A 19518-nucleotide genomic window follows, 5' to 3' on the forward strand; every position below is an offset into this window, starting at 1 on the left:
GAGGTCCTGAGGACGGGAGCCGGAGGAGCTCGTCTTAGGGCAAGAAGGAAGAAAGGAAGAAGGGGTCCTAGAGCCACAAGAAGTGAGAGATCCACCCATGGACTTACATCCACAGCTGACTGACTGGTGTGGAGGGTTTTGGCCGCAAAGGGGACCAGCCCCTAGACTAGTGGAGAACTACAAGGCTCAGCTAACAAAACCGGAGGCTGAGGTATCTTCATGTGCCAAAGCCAAAACCACACGTAAATCCACTCAAAAGGTGACCACAGAGGGCCAGGGGTTAGGCAGAAGAGCCTCCCAAAACAGGGTTCACCTACACCGTCTCAGGGCACTGTGTGTGAAGACGCAGGGCAGGACGGTGAAGCCAGCGTGGAAAGACGACCAGGAAAGGGACACAGAAAGGGACACCGGCTGTGTGCCTCCGAATTACCTGCGGATTGGCTGGATCCTGTCACCGCAGGACTCAGCACTCCAAGGGCAGCATTTGGCCGGCCGGCCGGCCATGATAGTCTGAAACTGACAAATGTGAGTAAAAGAACTAATGACTGCACCCCGCTGTGTCCTAAACTGCCCCGCGCTGTGCCAACATTTCATCGGCTAACAACTGCCTAAGGTTGCCCTGGGGTCCCAGCTCCATCTGTGGGGAGCTGTACCATCTCAGCTGCGTCATCCTCTGCCCCAGCGGTCCCGTCTAAGCAGCGTTGGCCATACCTCGCCGAAGACCACAGGTGGCGTCACAAATCATCCCATGTAAATATCCCTCACTCATTTAAAACGACACCGCCAGGGTCACGGAGTCAGACCCCGCCGCCGTGACATCTTCCCAGAACAGAAGACCTTGGCTTGTGGATCTAGTTCGGACAAACAGATGTAATGCAGACATACTTACAGACTCCCTCCATGCCCTCAAAGTCAGGACATGCTGAGAGTTGTAGTTACTGAGCCTCATAGTGTAAACTATGAATTTTAAGGCACCAGCAGGCAATGACCACAGCAGTATTTGCTGCTTTGTGCATTTTTAAAAAGTGATGGCTCCGGTCTTGTATGGCTGTAACACTGATATATTATAAGATGTACTACACCTGCAATCCTCCCTTACGAAAAACACTGATGCCTGCAGCCAGATGAGCCCTAATGAGGTGTTTATTTAACCTCATCTCCCTATTAAAGGTGCATTAATCCAACCGGAGGATGTCTCCGGAGACGGCACGTGATGAAGACAAACAATGCAGGGCCATCTGTGTCTCGTACACACAACCTCATGCAATGACACTGCCTTGTCCAGATAGATGTGCCGCCAAACCGTGCCTGACACATGAGACGCCGAGGAAATGTAAATATTCAATGGAATTCAGCAGCACACCTGCCGCCGCCCATGAAGAACACGACTTATATAATACTAGCATCACTGTGGGGTCGTATTTCCCTCCCCTGAGGAACACTATCCCAAATCAGTAACTGAATAAGGGGATAAGGGGTCCTTGCCAATCTCTGGTTGGCTATACACCTTAGGCTACTTTCACACTTGCGTTGTGCGGCATCCGTCACAATCAGTTGTGTGACTGATGCAACGGATGTGTTGCAGATAGTGGCACAACTGATATGACTGATGCTGCAAAACAAAGGTCCGTTGTTTTGGGGTTTTTTTACTGTTTACCGGCGGCAGGCTATTGTGAATGATCAGCTGATCACCCGGCAGCCGGCCGCCAGGTGTTCAGCTGATCGCACTCAAAAGCCGGCCGCCGGGCGATCAGCTGATCGCTCTCAAAAGCCGGGCGATCAGCTGATCGCCCTCAAAAGCCGGGCGATCGGCTGATCGCCCTCAAAAGCCGAGCGATCGGCTGATCGCCCTCAAAAGCCGGGCGATCGGCTGATCGCCCTCAACAGCCGGCCGATCGGCTGATCGCCCTCAAAAGCCGAGCGATCGGCTGATCGCCCTCAAAAGCCGGTCGATCGGCTGATCGCCCTCAAAAGCCGGTCGATCGGCTGATCGCCCTCAAAAGCCGGTCGATCGGCTGATCGACCTCAAAAGCCGGGCGATCGGCTGATCGCCCTCAAAAGCTGAGCGATCGGCTGATCGCCCTCAAAAGCCGGGCGATCAGCTGATCGCCCTCAACAGCCGGCCGATCAGCTGATCGCCCTCAAAAGCCGGTCGATCAGCTGATCGCCCTCAAAAGCCGGTCGATCAGCTGATCGCCCTCAAAAGCCGGTCGATCAGCTGATCGACCTCAAAAGCCGGGCGATCAGCTGATCGCACTCAAAAGCCGGCCGATCAGCTGATCGCCCTCAAAAGCCGAGCGATCAGCTGATCGCCCTCAAAAGCCGAGCGATCAGCTGATCGCCCTCAAAAGCCGAGCGATCAGCTGATCGCACTCAAAAACTGGCCGCCGGGCGATCAGCTGATCACACTCAAAAGCCGGCCGATCAGCTGATCGTTCGGCCGCCGAAAGAGAAACATAAGAGCTGAGCATGCGCAGTGAAAAAAAAAGTATTCCACCGCCCAAAAAACGCTACATGCTGCGTTCCTGACGCCCAACGGTCAGTCGTTCCTCGCAGACACATTAGTCGCAATCCGTCGTCAATTCAAGTCTATGGCAAACAGTGCAAGCCGTTAACGAATTGCACTGTTTTCCAAAGTGGCGGATTGCCACTAATGCAAGTGTGAAAGTAGCCTTAAAAGAAAGACTGTCGACCATGCTGAATTTAGAAGGACCGACCAACAGCTAAAGTGTATGGTGGTGTCTCAGTTCTCACCTATCAGAGAAAAGAAAGTTTGGGCATGCTAGCTTTCAATATGTCCAATCCTTTGTTCTTACAAGAGATAAGCCTCCACCAGAATTGTCTCTTTAGATTATTCCCCCTCTCGTTATCTTTATTGGGAAAGATAACGAGCGTTTGGCTACCAATAGTGCCTTCCGAATTGTAACACACATGTACATCACATCTGGTCCCTTTATATAGAGTCTAACTTATATGTGGCAGGTGCCGTCATTGTTATATAGACAGTACCTGTCATACTTTTTAGAGTGGGTATCACAAGTGTGTTGCATCCACGTGTTACCTCTGAAGATCTGAGATCAGGAGGTCTCAACGTTAAATTGAACACAGGTCCTCTTACTTTCATTTGATGCTGAAGGAGTTAAGGACCCTTTCCCTTCTGGCGGAGATTACTCTTAGACTTAATCACAGCTGCATCATCTTGTCATCACTCCCTTCTGCTGTATTTAGCCACTCCTGGCTTCACTCCATGCCAGTGATAGATCTTCTATACTCACACTTTGAAGGAGCCTGTGTCTGAAAAAGCTGAGATGTTTGTTTCAGTTGCAGCTGTGAAATTTCCTGCTGAAGAACCTCAGGAATGCTATTTATTGTTTCTTTCCCCATCAGTTTGTCTTACCTTCCTTGGGTTGTTTATTGCAGTAGCGAGACTAGTGTCTCACTGGCCTACACATTAGTTAGGGTGAGTTCAAGCCAGCAAGGGCCAAGGTGTGTGACGGCGCCTTGGCCCTCGCTGGCTTGAACTCACCCTGACTAATGTGTGGGCCAGTGAGACACTAGTATCACTACTGCACGGGAGGAAAAGAACCCATCTAGAGAAGTTAGAGAGTGCAGGGATTAGACTCAGGTGAGTATTAGGAGGTGACCCCACTTCCCTCTCCCTATCGCCAGAGCCTTCCTTTTCATCTTTCCTGGTTCTCCCTTTGTGTTGCCCAACTTGATGTGTGTTTTTTCACACCCGGTGTGACAGTGGGTGTGCCGCTCGACGGGCGTGCTCTCGCACCAGGCGTGACAGATGGGATGAGGAGTGAGGAGTGAGAAAATATGCAGAGGGAAATATAGACATATCAAGCTGAGCTTTCTAACAAGTCTTTTACCACATCAGAGAGATGGATTCACATCTATGCTGCTCAGTACTGCAGTATAATATCCTCAATACCTCTGATGCTTCTCTCTAACCAAGGAAAGAAGAGCGGGAATACCTTTTTGCGTGCTGAGCATCATGCCCTACCAGCTCAAAAACCATTGCAATTTGAGAAACAAAGCCTGAGGACGGGAAAACTGGTGAATACGGAAGATATCAGTATTTTAATTTCGTATACATGGTGTTATTCCTCATATACACACACCATACAGTTTATTCTGAAAAGTTTTAACTCCATAACGTAGTTATACAAACCAACCCCCCTTTCCTTTGCCTTCCTATTCATATCAGTGGCGAGTGGTGAATTTCTTTTTAAGCAGCCTCTCGTTGTATGAATAAGAAATGGAATATGTTCTGAACTACAAAGAAATCCTCAAATTAAACTTCGATGGGGGCGGATTTTATTTCTATTTCCAATCGAACGTCTCAGTGCTACCATGGGGACCGTGAAAACACCGAGCCAGAGTGACTCATTGACCCAAATGACTTGGCAGGGAAACCGCTGGGGAAGATTATAATCCGAGTATTGCGCGCCATTCATATGGTAAAATGTCCCCTTCTTATTCTATATTCTTTTCCTTAGGGGGCAGTATTAAAGAAATTACTGCAGCACTGGCGTGGAATGACACAATGGGCTTGACGCATTAAAAACTGCCCCAAACGAAAAAATAATCATTCTTCATTTATTACTATGTACCTACCGTATGTAACTCCCTAAATACAAAAATCAAGATTAGAACATCATTTTCCATAGTAGTTCTTGGGCTTCACATCTTAAAAGCGTCTTTGGTATCGCGCTACCTGGGACCCCTCTCTGTTAGGCCCCCTTCACACGCATGTGCCTCCGGTACGTGTTTGACAGTTTCCTCACGTACTGGAGATACGTACACACGTAGACCAAGGTATTTCTATGGTTTCGGACACACGTAAGTATTTTTGCACGGAACGTGTGTCCGTTCCGTACTTACGTGTGCCCGTGTGCTCCACACACCGACATGTCCGTTTTCTCTCCGGCATCACGGGTGTCACACGGAACTAAAACGTGTCACACGTACCAAAAACGGACCACACAGATGTGTTCCGTGTGACACGCACCAGAGAAAAGACGTGTCTGCGTGAAGACAAAACAAATCTTTACTCACCTTCTCCAGCCCTCCTGTCTCTGCCACTGCTGTCACTTGCTTCCGACCACCGCTCATTATGCTCATTGCATATTCTCTTCACTGCGGCCGGAAGCAGCAGCAGCAGCGGGGAGTCGGCTGGACTGGAGACCGAAGATCAGCACCACGGACAGCGACGCCAGGGACAGGTGAGTAGAAAGTTCCCGTTCTACGTGTGTTATCACGGATAACACACGGAGAATACACGTAGCCCATAAACACGGGTCACGGAGGGCAAAACGGACTTCTGACACGTCCATGAAAAACGTGCGTGATTTTTCACGAACGTGTGAAAGGGGCCTTAGGGGTACTTTGCACACTACGACATCGCAGCTGCGATGTCGGTGGGGTCAAATTGAAAGTGACGCACATCCGGCGTCGCTGTCGATATCGTAGTGTGTAAATCGTTTTTGATACAATTAACGAGCGCAAAAGCGTCGCAGTCGTATCATCGGTGTAGCGTCGATCATTTCCATAATTTCGGAAGGACCGATGTTACGATGTTGTTCCTCGTTCCTGCAGTAGCACACATCGCTGTGTATGAAGCCGCAGGAGTGAGGAACATCTCCTACCTGCGTCTTGCGGCTCACGCTGGATATGCGGAAGAAAGGAGGTGGGTGGGATGTTTACGTCCCGCTCATCTCCGCCCCTCCGCTTCTATTGGTCGCCTGCCGTGTGACGTCGCTGTGACGCCGCACGACCCGCATCCTTAGTAAGGAGGTGGTTCGCCGCCCAGAGCAGCGTCGCAGGGCAGGTGAGTGCGTGTGAAGCTGCCGTAGAGATAATGTTCGCTACGGCAGCTATAACACAATATCGTATGTGCGACAGGGGCGGGGACTATCTGAACTGATCAAAAAACTGATGTGACGGATCCGGTGAAAAAACGGATCAGTTGCATCAGTTTTTTCCATCAGTTCCTTCAGTTTTTTGATGGATCCGGTGTGATTCTGAGCATGCTCAGTTAAAAAAAACGGATCCGGCGGCCGAATCCGTTTTTTGCCGCATTACGCCGGATCCAGCGTCCATAGGCTTCTATTATAAAACACGCCGTACGGCGCCGGATCCGGCGGGATCCGGGTTTTTTTGCCAGGCACAAAAACGTTCACTTCAACGTTTCATCCGGCTGCCGGACAAGTAAATTTTGCTGGATCCGGCAAAAAAACGGATGAAACGCAAGGCCATCCGGCACAATCCGGCACCAATGAAAGTCTATGGGGGAAAAACGGATCCAGCGGCAACAGACGCCGGATCCGTTTTTTCATGTTTTTGCCTGATGGCAAAAAACTGATGTGTGAAAGCAGCCTATTGTGTTTGCTCCAGATTTAGCCCTATACATTGCAAAGAGACAAATTCACAGAGAAAATCTACTCAACAGGATCAACATGCTGAGAACCTAGAAATTGGAAATACAGGTCAACGAAAAATGATTTGCAGTTTGTGGAAGAGATTATTGAAACCTTATTCCCATTGCTGCTTATGTAATCTGCTGCAGATTTTTGGATCCCAATTCGAGATGGAAAATGTGCAAAGTGTGAGCAAACCCTTAAAGGGAACCTGTCTAACCGGTCCGGTTTGATGGGCGTCAATGCAGCGGCTCCTGTCCCTTCTCTCCACTGTGAATCAACATGATCTTGATGTGATTGATGTGGATGAAGCAGCCTGCGTCATCCACATAGCCGAGCGAAATCTCGCGTCTGCGCAGGGGCATCATGATTCGCGCAGGTGCCCTTTGCTCTGCGCTGCTGCGGGCACAGCATGAAACCTAACTACGCGTTCGTCGGAACGTGTGTTGGAACTCCTTTTCCGCTATCTCCAGTGGCAGGGAATAAAACTACATGGGCAAAATGGTTCTGGTTAGCAGGAGCCGGAAATACTTGTTCCGACGCATGCTCAGTTAGGTTTCAGGCTCTGCCTGAATAGGGCAAAGCAAAGTGCGCTTGCACGAACCGAGGATGTCCCCGCATAGGTGCGAGATTTCGTTCGACTATGTAGATGACGCAGGACACTTCATCCACATCAATCACATCGGAAGGATGGCAATTCACAACATAGAGGAGGGACAGGACCGCTGCAATGACGCCCATCAGACTGTTCAGCTAAAATATTGTAAATTTGTTGAAATATTTCAGGCACACATAAAAAAAACTACATCAGGGGTGAACTGGAGTACAAAATTTGGGGCCTTTTTTATTTTTTTAAAAAAGTGGCAACTGATGAGTTGGCTGCCAACATATTAGAAAAAAAAAAACTGAAAAAAAAAAATCACACTCGCGAATTAAAAACCAGGAAAAAAAAAGTGAAATAGACTTTAAAAGGCTACAAATTAAAAGAAGAAATTTTTGGAGATTTGTAACTTTGTATATAAAAAAAATTCCAGCTCCAACCACTATAAGGATATTATGGGCCGGAAGACTGACAGCAGAAGGCAAGTGGTCGGTATACCCAAAGCAACCGAAAAAAGTGGCGCCCAAACGAGTGGAAAAAGAGCAAATCATCATAATTATAAAATGACTGAATTTCTTATGAACTTTGAAAAGTTGTAATAAAGGAGAATTACACGGAGTGTAGGAGAGACTTTCCTATGGATAATCTTAAAGCATAAGAAGGGAATTAAGGAAATGCGCTTACACGCCGATAATGAAGCTTGTATCATAGACGTTTTACTGGAAGAAATAAAAGTTTTATTTCAAACCTCACTGGCAATTATGCAAATGACTCCTAATGATTGTTTTACATGGCAGGAGCAATTACAGGGGAATCAACAAATAATACAGCGAAGGGAAAATATCAACTGATAAGTCATGTTGTGTTGTATGTGTGTGTGTTCTCATTGCTTTCTAACCCTTTCTCTTATTACTTAAAGGGCTTTTCCAACTTTTTACTTTTTAATTCTCATCATCAAGGAAAGTAAAAAAACAAAACATACTCACCTTACCAATCCCTTAAGCTCCTCTTTGAGAGCTGGCTCGGGTCTCGGTCTCCATGCTTCCTTTTTAGATGGCACCACACGTCAAAGTCAGTCTCTTAGCATCCTGTTCTGCCCATGTAGACATGTGACCTCTGCAGCCAATCACTGGCAGCAGCATTGATCAATGTGGTCATTGATTCGTTGCACTGGTCACATGCTTGTCTAGGTAGTAGGGTAAGAGTGGAGATCTGCGGTTAACCCAGGTCATACTAAAGAAACCTGAGGTTAGACGCCCTTTTTAAACAATAAAGGGGTGGTCCACTGAAAACAAGATATAACCTATCCACACGATAGGCGATAACTGTCACATCTCCACCAGTACCTGCTCCTATGTCATCTGCTTCTGTTATCAGGCGCCGCCGTATGTGGTGTTAGTGATAGAGGAGAAGTCGCAGCCAGAAGCTCTGGACAGCCTAGGCTATGCCCATCCACTAAGATTAGAGTGGCTGGGACCTGCCATACTTTCCAGTCTGACAGAGTGGGTGTGTGTGCTGTCCAGCTGAAGTCGTCAGCTCCTGGCTTCAACCTATAAGAAGGCACCACACCCTATTTAATCTTTCCGCTTTCTGCTTCTAGCTTTCCTGGCTAGGTCTGGTAGTTCTCCTGCTATGCATTGTTGTTTTCCTGTTTGACCTAGATCTGTTTTTCGGGCGCTCCCCTCCTACCCGTTGAATTTTGTACCTTGCTGTCAACTTGGTTTTGACCCGGCTCCCTGACTTCTCTAACAACTTCTGATTTTGTCCTTTTTGTGAATCCACCCGGCTTTGACCCTGCTTGGCGACCATTCCTGCCTATGGTTCATACCTCTAGACGGCAACCCATCCGTAGGCACCACACTCTTGGACCCCGTTGTGTAGATCCAGTTCCCTGTGTAGGGGTTAAAGGGTGTCAGAGTTTCTCGGAATTCTGCCATATGGAGTGACTTATGCCTAGTCTGTCTGAGATACCCGTTTTGAGCCAGTGGCCTCAGGCAAACTTCACAAAAATTTGCTCATAGCTGGTGGCCCAACTGCCGGGATTCGCACCAATCGGCAGATTGATGGATTCCACTATAAGTCAATGGAATGTAGAACTGCAAATGGAGGGATTTCAATGGAGCAGTAGTCATGCATGAGCCTTACCTTAATTTCCGTTAGTCCCACAGAAATCTCCCCAACTACAGTCATTGACCTTATTGACTTATATCAAAGCTCACCAGATTACCACTGGAGAGGAATGAAGGACTTGAGATCATGGAGACCCAGTTAGAAAGGGCTGTCAACGCAATGCACAGATGGGCCAACTCTGCCAGAATGGAAGCCAGTGGCCATTTGTGGCTCCACACTTTGACGCTTATAAGAGGGAAACCTCAAATTAAGGAGCCTTCTCTATGACATTCATATACTTAGATATATGGAGACCTATCTGACTGATATCCTCAGAGCAACATGGCAGTATCAGCAACCACTGAGCAATTCTCTGAACTTTTACTCCTGGTGAATATAAAAGGTATATCCTGCCTGTTAATTCAGAATACTAACTGGCATATGGTCATTCTTCAGGGAGGGGGAGGAGGCGAGCTGTGACATCACCTACTTTTAACGACAGATCCAGTGTCACCTCTATATAGGTTCTACTCATCATTGTAATCTGGCCTGTGATAATAAAAAGCCTACAGGACATAAAGTATCAGTGCATTATGAGGCTCAGAGTGAAAACTGTAAGATTTCAGGATAATGCTTCTATATACAGTAGATAGCAATATAAAAAAATGTAAACAAAACAAAAATTCATAAAATAATATAAAATGTATAACAAATATAAGCGCAAAAATTAAAAGTTGTTCGTTTTTAAAAAGGAAGAAGACGCATCTTACAAGATATTTTCAGATGGGGCAGTATTTCCCCAAAATGATTCATGTGGTCTCCAAATACCCCACATTTGACAAACGTTTTCAAAATGTAAAAGTATTTTAGCATTTGAGCTATTATTCTATGTTATCAGCATTTCAGTGCCACAAGGCCATCTGCAGACTACATAATCAGTCTGTAAAAAAGGCTAATCATTAACACGACATAATTTAGTATAACCAATCGGGAACAGCACCCTGTATACAAGAAGAATGGGACCATCCGTACATTTCCAGGAGAAATAACAGAGGAGCGCGTAAAATGTAAAGGCTTATAGAACTGTTATTTCATGGGGAATACAATTAGTAAAAGAAACCTGACAGGGACGGGTCTTAGGTGGCATTGATGTAAATCTATTTTCAGGACCCAGTCCAGTAGCCATGTCCGTACTGTGGTGGGTAGATGGGAGCCCTGAACACCACCTTCAACCTGATGGGTGACGTCGCACCAGGCCGGATAATCAAAGAAGAGCAGCTGATGTTGGGAGGTAAAAGGCAATTCTCAGGGCTCCCATAGATTACCGACTGTAACGCTCACCGTCGGTGTTGTGGATATGGCGAGGGGGAGTGAACCAACTGGACCACGGGGGCCTACTCTTTAGTGGGAGATGCTTAACTAAGCATCTGCCGAGAAGCAGACACCAGGTACCACTAGTAAGGCAGAGACCAGGACTGTGGCAGCTGACCCCCAAGACAGGAGACGGACCTGGGTACGGACACAGGTGCAGGCAGGTACAGGTGGGATGGCTGAGGCAGACAGGAAGGTGGGGACAGACAGGTATGGTGGGCACGGGAGGGAGAGATAGGTATGGGAAGGCCGACTCAGGTATACCACTGCGATCCATGACACAGCTCTCCCTGCAGGCCCAGATCAGGGCCCAGGCCTCTTTTCCCCCGGCAACTAGCCTATACCAACGACTGTGTTTAATTTCAGTCCTGATCCCAGGACTGGATATTCATATACAGAGTATATCTGTATATTACCTGGTTACCAACCTGCTAACAGTTACAGGCAGTCGCACCAGCCTCCCTGTAGGTACCCGGCACACACGGACTGCCGTATTCATTAGCCAGACCGTTTTACTTGCGAGCGACATTATCGATCCTGGTATACATCCAGAGGCCTCCTACCTTCAGATAACTACACATCGCCCATTGGGCTCAATAGTTCTCACTCTGAAAAAAGCAATTATCAACATACCATCACGACCCTTTGAACATATACTGTTTATTACTTCTGACCTACTGCTACGCAGTCTGACCCGAACAATCCTGCAAATTTTCTTCACAATACCTGAGCCGCTGTATCAGATATACAGTTAGGTCCAGAAATATTTGGACAGTGACACAAGTTTTGTCATTTTAGCTGTTTACAAAAACATGTTCAGAAATACAATTATATATATAATATGGGCTGAAAGTGCACACTCCCAGCTGCAATATGAGAGTTTTCACATCCAAATCGGAGAAAGGGTTTAGGAATCATAGCTCTGTAATGCATAGCCTCCTCTTTTTAAAGGGACCAAAAGTAATTGGACAAGGGACTCTAAGGGCTGCAATTAACTCTGAAGGCGTCTCCCTCGTTAACCTGTAATCAATGAAGTAGTTAAAAGGTCTGGGGTTGATTACAGGTGTGTGGTTTTGCATTTGGAAGCTGTTGCTGTGACCAGACAACATGCGGTCTAAGGAACTCTCAATTGAGGTGAAGCAGAACATCCTGAGGCTGAAAAAAAAGAAAAAATCCATCAGAGAGATAGCAGATATGCTTGGAGTAGCAAAATCAACAGTCGGGTACATTCTGAGAAAAAAGGAATTGACTGGTGAGCTTGGGAACTCAAAAAGGCCTGGGTGTCCACGGATGACAACAGTGGTGGATGATCGCCGCATACTTTCTTTGGTGAAGAAGAACCCGTTCACAACATCAACTGAAGTCCAGAACACTCTCAGTGAAGTAGGTGTATCTGTCTCTAAGTCAACAGTAAAGAGAAGACTCCATGAAAGTAAATACAAAGGGTTCACATCTAGATGCAAACCATTCATCAATTCCAAAAATAGACAGGCCAGAGTTAAATTTGCTGAAAAACACCTCATGAAGCCAGCTCAGTTATGGAAAAGTATTCTATGGACAGATGAGACAAAGATCAACCTGTACCAGAATGATGGGAAGAAAAAAGTTTGGAGAAGAAAGGGAACGGCACATGATCCAAGGCACACCACATCCTCTGTAAAACATGGTGGAGGCAACGTGATGGCATGGGCATGCATGGCTTTCAATGGCACTGGGTCACTTGTGTTTATTGATGACATAACAGCAGACAAGAGTAGCCGGATGAATTCTGAAGTGTACAGGGATATACTTTCAGCCCAGATTCAGCCAAATGCCGCAAAGTTGATCGGACGGCGCTTCATAGTACAGATGGACAATGACCCCAAGCATACAGCCAAAGCTACCCAGGAGTTCATGAGTGCAAAAAAGTGGAACATTCTGCAATGGCCAAGTCAATCACCAGATCTTAACCCAATTGAGCATGCATTTCACTTGCTCATATGCAGACTTAAGACGGAAAGACCCACAAACAAGCAAGACCTGAAGGCTGCGGCTGTAAAGGCCTGGCAAAGCATTAAGAAGGAGGAAACCCAGCGTTTGGTGATGTCCATGGGTTCCAGACTTAAGGCAGTGATTGCTTCCAAAGGATTCGCAACAAAATATTGAAAATAAAAATATTTTGTCTGGGTTTGGTTTATTTGTCCAATTACTTTTGACCTCCTAAAATGTGGAGTGTTTGTAAAGAAATGTGTACAATTCCTACAATTTCTATCAGATATTTTTGTTCAAACCTACAAATTAAACGTTACAATCTGCACTTGAATTCTGTTGTAGAGGTTTCATTTCAAATCCAATGTGGTGGCATGCAGAGCCCAACTCGCGAAAATTGTGTCACTGTCCAAATATTTCTGGACCTAACTGTAAGCTTATAACAAGGCACGTACCCATCACAAATATACTGTACACTCACCTAAGTGAAATTCCTCTTCCAATGTTATTGTAACCAACATGTCGTCCTTAAAAAAGGCTAAAGGATATTAGCCGAAACGTTGGATGCACGACAAGTTTTTCCTTTTTTTTTGCCTTTGAGCACACACAAATAAAAGCAATTCTTAAAAGACAAATTTTTCTTGGTTTGACATATTTTCTATAGAATGCCAGAGTATTATTTTTTCCTTTGAGTACTGACTTTACTTCAGAGCACCTATCTCAGAATCTGTCAGCCAGACTTACCCTATCATTGACTTAGGAATAGGTAATGCGACGACAACAGCACTTGACCTGACAACTAGTTGTACAGGCACCTCCCCTAGTGGGAGGGTGCCTTATATAGTTATTGCCTCCCAGAAATAGACTGAGAGGCATTAAAGCCAAAGAGCGTAATTGCTTTTTAAGGACAGGTGTGCATACATGCGCCCTTAGCACATACCCGCGAGACCTGTGCAGTGTGCACATGTGCACAAGCCCTGGGAAGAGGAAGAAGCAAGAGTATACGTGAACGACCATAGGGCAGCATAGCAGGACCCAACCCAGCTGTGGAGGTGAGTAAATCGGAGCCCCTGCGGGCAGTGCAGGGATGCCGGCACTACACCCACGTGGTTGATGCACTGAATCGTGTGAATCAATTTGCATCAAGTTTTAGGTGCCCTATCAACAGTAACAGTCCCCAACACACCAATTCTACCCTCCTGAAACAAGCTCTTAAAAGGGTTTCCCACTACGATATTGATGACCTATACAGGGAAAGTCATCAATATCAGATCAGTGGGGGGTCTGATAATTGACAGCCAACCACTAAACATTGCATTGTTTTTCTCCGAACTGTTTCCATACATCTGGCTGATCGTTTGGTTAGGATGCTGGGTGTCCAAACGTCAGGCACCCATTGATCTGATATTGATGACCAATCCAAAGGATTGTAATGGACAACCCCTTTAATTATGGACCATACTGTCAACAGGCATCATTGTACACTTTGAGGATTCTCTGGTGACCGCAAGTTTCCGATATGGAGATTTCCCACTACATAACATCTAGACATGTCCCACCTCGCTCAATACATTTGCAATGAGTGCCGACACTGAAAAATCCTCACAGTGCAAAGTGCATGAGCTGCGAGGAGTCAAACGTCTGCAGTCAGGTAGAGTAACTCTAGTAGTGTGGCCTAAGGCCGGACAACCCCTTGAATGTATGTCTGAAATATTGGGCACATTTTCTGCCTTTTTTTTTTTCCGGAACATGCGACTTTTTGTATCAAAAGTTAAAAACAGAAATAAAGAACATTTTTTTTTTCTTATTCGAAATAAAATGTATCAACCGTGTGTGCCACTTTGAAGAATTTGGCTGAAAAAAAAGTTAAATATCAGAAGTTGAAAAAAAAAAAGAAAATTGACCTAAATTAAGAACACAAATGATGAATCGGCAGCCCTCAGACTGATGTGTAACTCCCTCGTACGGAGCTGATCGGGAGCTGTCCGTTCAGCACCACAGGTCCTATATACCAGCTGCACTAAGGGGTTCTCCAATATGAGACTTTGCAGCTGTCACAACTAAATCTCCCAGTATGTTTCAGTCTGTACGTGTCTGTTGGGAGTTGTAGTGCTGCAAAAGTTAAAAAGCTGTATACATAAAAGCCCCGTTACACGCAACGACGTATCTAACGATATATCGCCGGGGTCACGGAATTCGTGACGCACATCCAGCATCGTTAGCGACGTCGTTGCGTGTGACACCTCGGGAACGACAAGCTACAGCCTACCTGCGGCCGCCGGCAATGAGGAAGGAAGGAGGTGGGTGGGATGTTACAGCCGCTCATCTCCGCCCCTCCGTTTCTATTGGGCGGCCGCTTAGTGACGCCGCTTAGAAAGGAGGCGGTTCGCCGGCAACAGCGACGTCGCTAGGCAGGTAAGTCCGTGTGACGGCTCCTAACAATATTGTACGCCACGGGCAGCGATTTGCCCTTGATGCACAAACGACGGGGGCGGGTACGCTCGCTAGCGATATCGCTGCATGTGACGGGGCCTTAAGTCACTAAAATTGTCACAACTTTGTATGATAAATGTCACGATGTTTGGCTCTAAACTCGCTAAGTGTCATGGCGGCATCTGACGGTGTTCACACTGCAGAGTCTGGCACTTCACACTATGCCTCCTTTGGTGCTTCTGAGTTACAGACAGGCTCAGGCGTCGACCAGCTGTGTTCTCATTAGTGATTGGGCTAGTTTGCTACTTACCTCATGGATCACATGTTGTGGGAGACCTATCACAGTCACTCCCTGCCTTTTTAAGATGGAGGAGCCCATCTTCCCATGCTATCGCTTTAGCTACACCGTTCCGTGTGCTGTTGTATCCCAGTCAGTCTTGCTGGTGATTGTATTGATTTGTGTGTGGAGTTGTTGTGGACTTCTCTCATCTTGTTGCTTCCTCCCTGCTCTTATTTTTTTCCTTATCACTTGTTATCTAATACCTCTGTGTGAGCGTGTTGTGTGATCCAGTTCTGGTTTCCCCTGTTTGTCCTTATCTTTTCCCAGGCCTCCCCCGGGTGTAAAGAAGACAGGGTAATAGATCTGGGCTGTTCAACAGCAGGGCAAGGAAGGTGGCCCAGACATTGTCACCATTAGACGTATCTCTGGGATCAGGGACAGCCCAGATAATGTCACCATTAGACGTATCTCTGGGAACAGGGACAGCTCAGACATTGTCACCATTAGACGTATCTCTGGGATCAGGGACAGCCCAGACAATGTCACCATCAGACGTATCTCTGGGATAAGGGACAGCCCAGACATTGTCACCATCAGACATATCTCTGGGATCAGGGACAGCCCAGATATTGTCAACATCAGACGTATCACTGGGAATAGGGACAGCTAGGGTCCCCCTAGCCAGTTTAGGAGCCCTGGTTCACGGTTATCCTGTCTCACCCCATGATAATAAAATACTAGACTTTGAAGTTTTGATCTCTGGGGTCCGGGTGATGTGACCTACCATCAGTCACTACAACGAAAGAGCAGAAGCGCTCAACAAGAGATGCTCTCCTCCAAGACAGTCTTTTTATTGAGCCTATCTTCAGCCTTGAATGAGAGCAGCATTCAGCTGTGCGCTTCTGCTCTTATTTTTAGAGATCAGAGGCCGCCCCCGGTCAGGAGTTGCACAAGGCCAAGGAAGAATTAAATCTCAAGATGGGTCACAAGGACTAAAAATGATACATGACTTGCCGCTGTGTGACTATAAGGGCTCATGAAGACGGTGCACCACGGGCCCATTATAGCCAGCGTTCCAGTGCACGTGGCCAATATCCCACTCAGATAGTCAGTGTGGCAAAAAATAATGGCTGCATGCACTATGCTATTCTGCTTTATGGGCTGGAATAATGCAGGAAGGCGTAAAGGTAGCCCTGGCGCCTATGGATGAGGATACGGCGCCATCACGTCCGTAATCTGTGGGCGCAACCTCTGAACCCGGCTCCGTGTGCTCAGCCGTGGGTGCCACGCTTTATTTATAGACAAAGGTTGTACACAGCCAGTTGTGAGACGTAAGTCTGCAATTCACTTGTTTCTTTGATGGCCAAATCGCGAATCCCCATCATTAACTGCGCAATAAGCACGGCAGCCAAAGCCGCCACAGCGCCCCGGCCTTTTGGGGGTTTTTTTTGCCATGTGCCCATTAAAAGTCGCTTTATGCACCAAAAAAGCCAAAGTAACCGGTTAGAGTATACAAAGTGCCACCTATAATGTCCACACATTATACCAGCCGTGCACTGGGCACCAGTCACATACACAGGCAGTGGGCTCTGGGGGATGCCCAGTAAACACACACTGAGCACAGCTGGCAGCAGTCACAGTATACACTATATACTGCAGCCGGGGCTCACAGCCGTATAGTGACCGCCGCTGCCTCGCCCTGTGCTGGCCGCAGGGTCTCAGAACCCCCCTAATGACTTGTTAATGAGCCGATCAGAAGACGGTTATTGGCCTACTTACCATCTATCGCCATGATTCTCCCAGCACGGAGCGTACCAACTGCTCAGCGTATGGGGGTGGCGAGCTGGAGAGTGACGAGGAATGAACCACGCGCCGCTCGTGCTCACTCCCGCCCGGCACAGGGGACTGTGAGGAGGTGACATGAGGCGGCTCCGTCCTGTCACCCGGCTGTGCTCCTGTCACCGGAGCACACCACAGCTGGATAGTATACACTATATAGCAATGTCAGAAAGATAGATAGAGAGATAAAGAAAGATAGACGAGATAGAGAGATGGAGGGTGAGATAGAAAGAGAGATAGAGAGAAGGCTCAAGAGAGAAATGGAGAGATAGCTAAAGAGAGAGCAAGGGATAGAAATAATGAGATAGGGAGGGGAGAAAGATAGAGGGATAGAAGATGGAGTGAGAGAGGGATAGATAGGGCAATAGAGAGATGGAGGGTGAGATAGAAAGAGAGATAGAGAGAAGGCTCAAGAGAGAAATGGAGAGATAGCTAAAGAGAGAGCAAGGGATAGAAATAATGAGATAGGGAGGGGAGAAAGATAGAGGGATAGAAGATGGAGTGAGAGAGGGATAGATAGGGCAATAGAGAGATGGAGGGTGAGATAGAAAGAGAGATAGAGAGAAGGCTCAAGAGAGAAATGGAGAGATAGCTAAAGAGAGAGCAAGGGATAGAAATAATGAGATAGGGAGGGGAGAAAGATAGAGGGATAGATAGAGCAATAGAGAGATGGAGGGTGATCGAGAGGGAACGAGAGAGAAAGAAAGCTAAAGAGAGCAAGGGATAGAAATAGTGAGATAGGGAGGGGAGAAAGATAAAGAGAGGGATAGAAGATGGAGTGAGAGAGGGATAGATAGAGCAATAGATGGAGGGTGATAGAGAGGGAGAGCGAAAGAAAGCTAAAGAGAGCAAGGGATAGAAATAATGAGAGGGAGGGAAGATAAAGAGAGGGATAGATAGAGATGGAGGGTGAGAGGGCTAGAGCAATAGAGAGATGGAGGGAGAGATCGAAAGATACAGTGAGAGAGGGGGAAGATATAGAAAGATAAGATAGGCAGAAAGAGAAGAGAGATGAAGGGAGAGAGAAGAGAGAGATGGAGAGAACGATAAGAGAGACAGAAAGAGAAGAGAGATGAAGGGAGAGAGAAGAGAGAGAGATGGAGGGAAAGATAAGAGAGACAGAAAGAGAAGAGAGATGAAGGGAGAGAGAAGAGAGAGAGATGGAGGGAAAGATAAGAGAGACAGAAAGAGAAGAGAGATAGAGAGAGGGATTGAGAAAGAAATGGAGAGAGAGAAAGAAACCTATAGCGAGGGCAAGGGATAGAGAGGGGAGGGAAGATAAAGAGAGGAATAGATAGAAGATAGGGATGGAGGGAAAGAGATAGAGCAATAGAGAGATCAAGGGAGAAATAGATACAGTGAAAGAAAGACAGAGGGAGAAGAGAAGAAAGTTAAAGAAAGGGATAAAAAGAGAGATGGAGAGACAGAAAGATAGAGACAGACAGAAAGAGAAGAGAGATGGAGGCAGAGAGAGAGAGATCGAAAGAGAAATGGAGAGCGATGGAGAGAGCAAGGGATAGATATAGTGAGATAGAGAGGGGAGAAAAGATAAAGAGAGGGATAGATAGAAAGAGAAGGAAGGTGAGAGGGATAGATAGAGCAATAGAGAGATGGAGGGAGAGATAGAAAAATACAGTGAGAGAGAGGGATAGATAGAGGGGGGATTGAAAGATAGATGGAGGGAGAAAAAGAGAAAGGTAGAGGAGAAGGAGATGAAGATAAGATAGATAGAGACAGACAGAAAGAAGAGAGAGATGGAGGGGGAGATAGAGAGACATACAGATAAAGAGTGAGAGAGATATAATAATATCTATAGTATAAGCTATATATAAACATGTATGAACACAGCATTACAGCATTATGTATACATAATATATCTATAATATCTATACATTATTAATGTGGTAAATGACAATTCTCGCTGCAAACATCTGGTTTTTAATGCAATATCTACATAGGTGTATAGAGGCCCATTTCCAACAACCACTGCTCCAGTGTTCTAATGGTACATTGTGTTTGCTGTGTTAGAAGGCTAATGGATGTTTAGAAATCCCTTGAAAACCCTTGTGCAAGTATGTTAGCACAGCTAAAAACAGTTTTGCTGATTAGAGAAGCTATAAAATTGGCCTTCCTTTGAGCTAGATGAGAATCTGGAGCATTACATTTGTTGGTTCCATTAAACTCTCAAAATGGCCAGAAAAAGAGAACTTTCATGTGAAACTCGACAGTCTATTCTTGTTCTTAGAAATGAAGGATATTCCATGCAAGAAATTGCCAAGAAACTGAAGATGTCTTACAATGGTGTGTACTACTCCCTTCAGAGGAGAGCACAAACAGGCTCTAACCAGAGTAGAAAGAGAAGTGGGAGGCCGCGCTGCACAACTGAGCAACAAGACTAGTACATTAGAGTCTCTAGTTTGAGAAATTGACACCTCACAGGTTCTCAACTGGCAGCTTTTTTAAATTGTACCCGCAAAACGCCAGTGTCAATG

The 19518-nt window shown here is 46.4% G+C and overlaps 1 protein-coding gene across 2 annotated transcripts in view; it reads right to left on the minus strand.

The window, feature by feature from the left end:
- SYT14 (synaptotagmin 14) overlaps positions 1–17047 on the minus strand; it is a 196943-nt gene extending 179896 nt beyond the window's left edge. For both annotated transcript variants that reach the window (XM_075338004.1, XM_075338003.1), the window contains exon 1: positions 16967–17047. In XM_075338004.1, the coding sequence (XP_075194119.1) occupies positions 16967–16979 (13 nt within the window). In that variant the 5' untranslated portion in view covers positions 16980–17047. The remainder of the gene's footprint in view (positions 1–16966) is intronic.
- Positions 17048–19518: the final 2471 nt, after the last annotated feature.

The sequence above is a fragment of the Anomaloglossus baeobatrachus genome, chromosome 3 (assembly GCF_048569485.1).
Source record: "Anomaloglossus baeobatrachus isolate aAnoBae1 chromosome 3, aAnoBae1.hap1, whole genome shotgun sequence".
NCBI classification, from domain to species: domain Eukaryota; kingdom Metazoa; phylum Chordata; class Amphibia; order Anura; family Aromobatidae; genus Anomaloglossus; species Anomaloglossus baeobatrachus.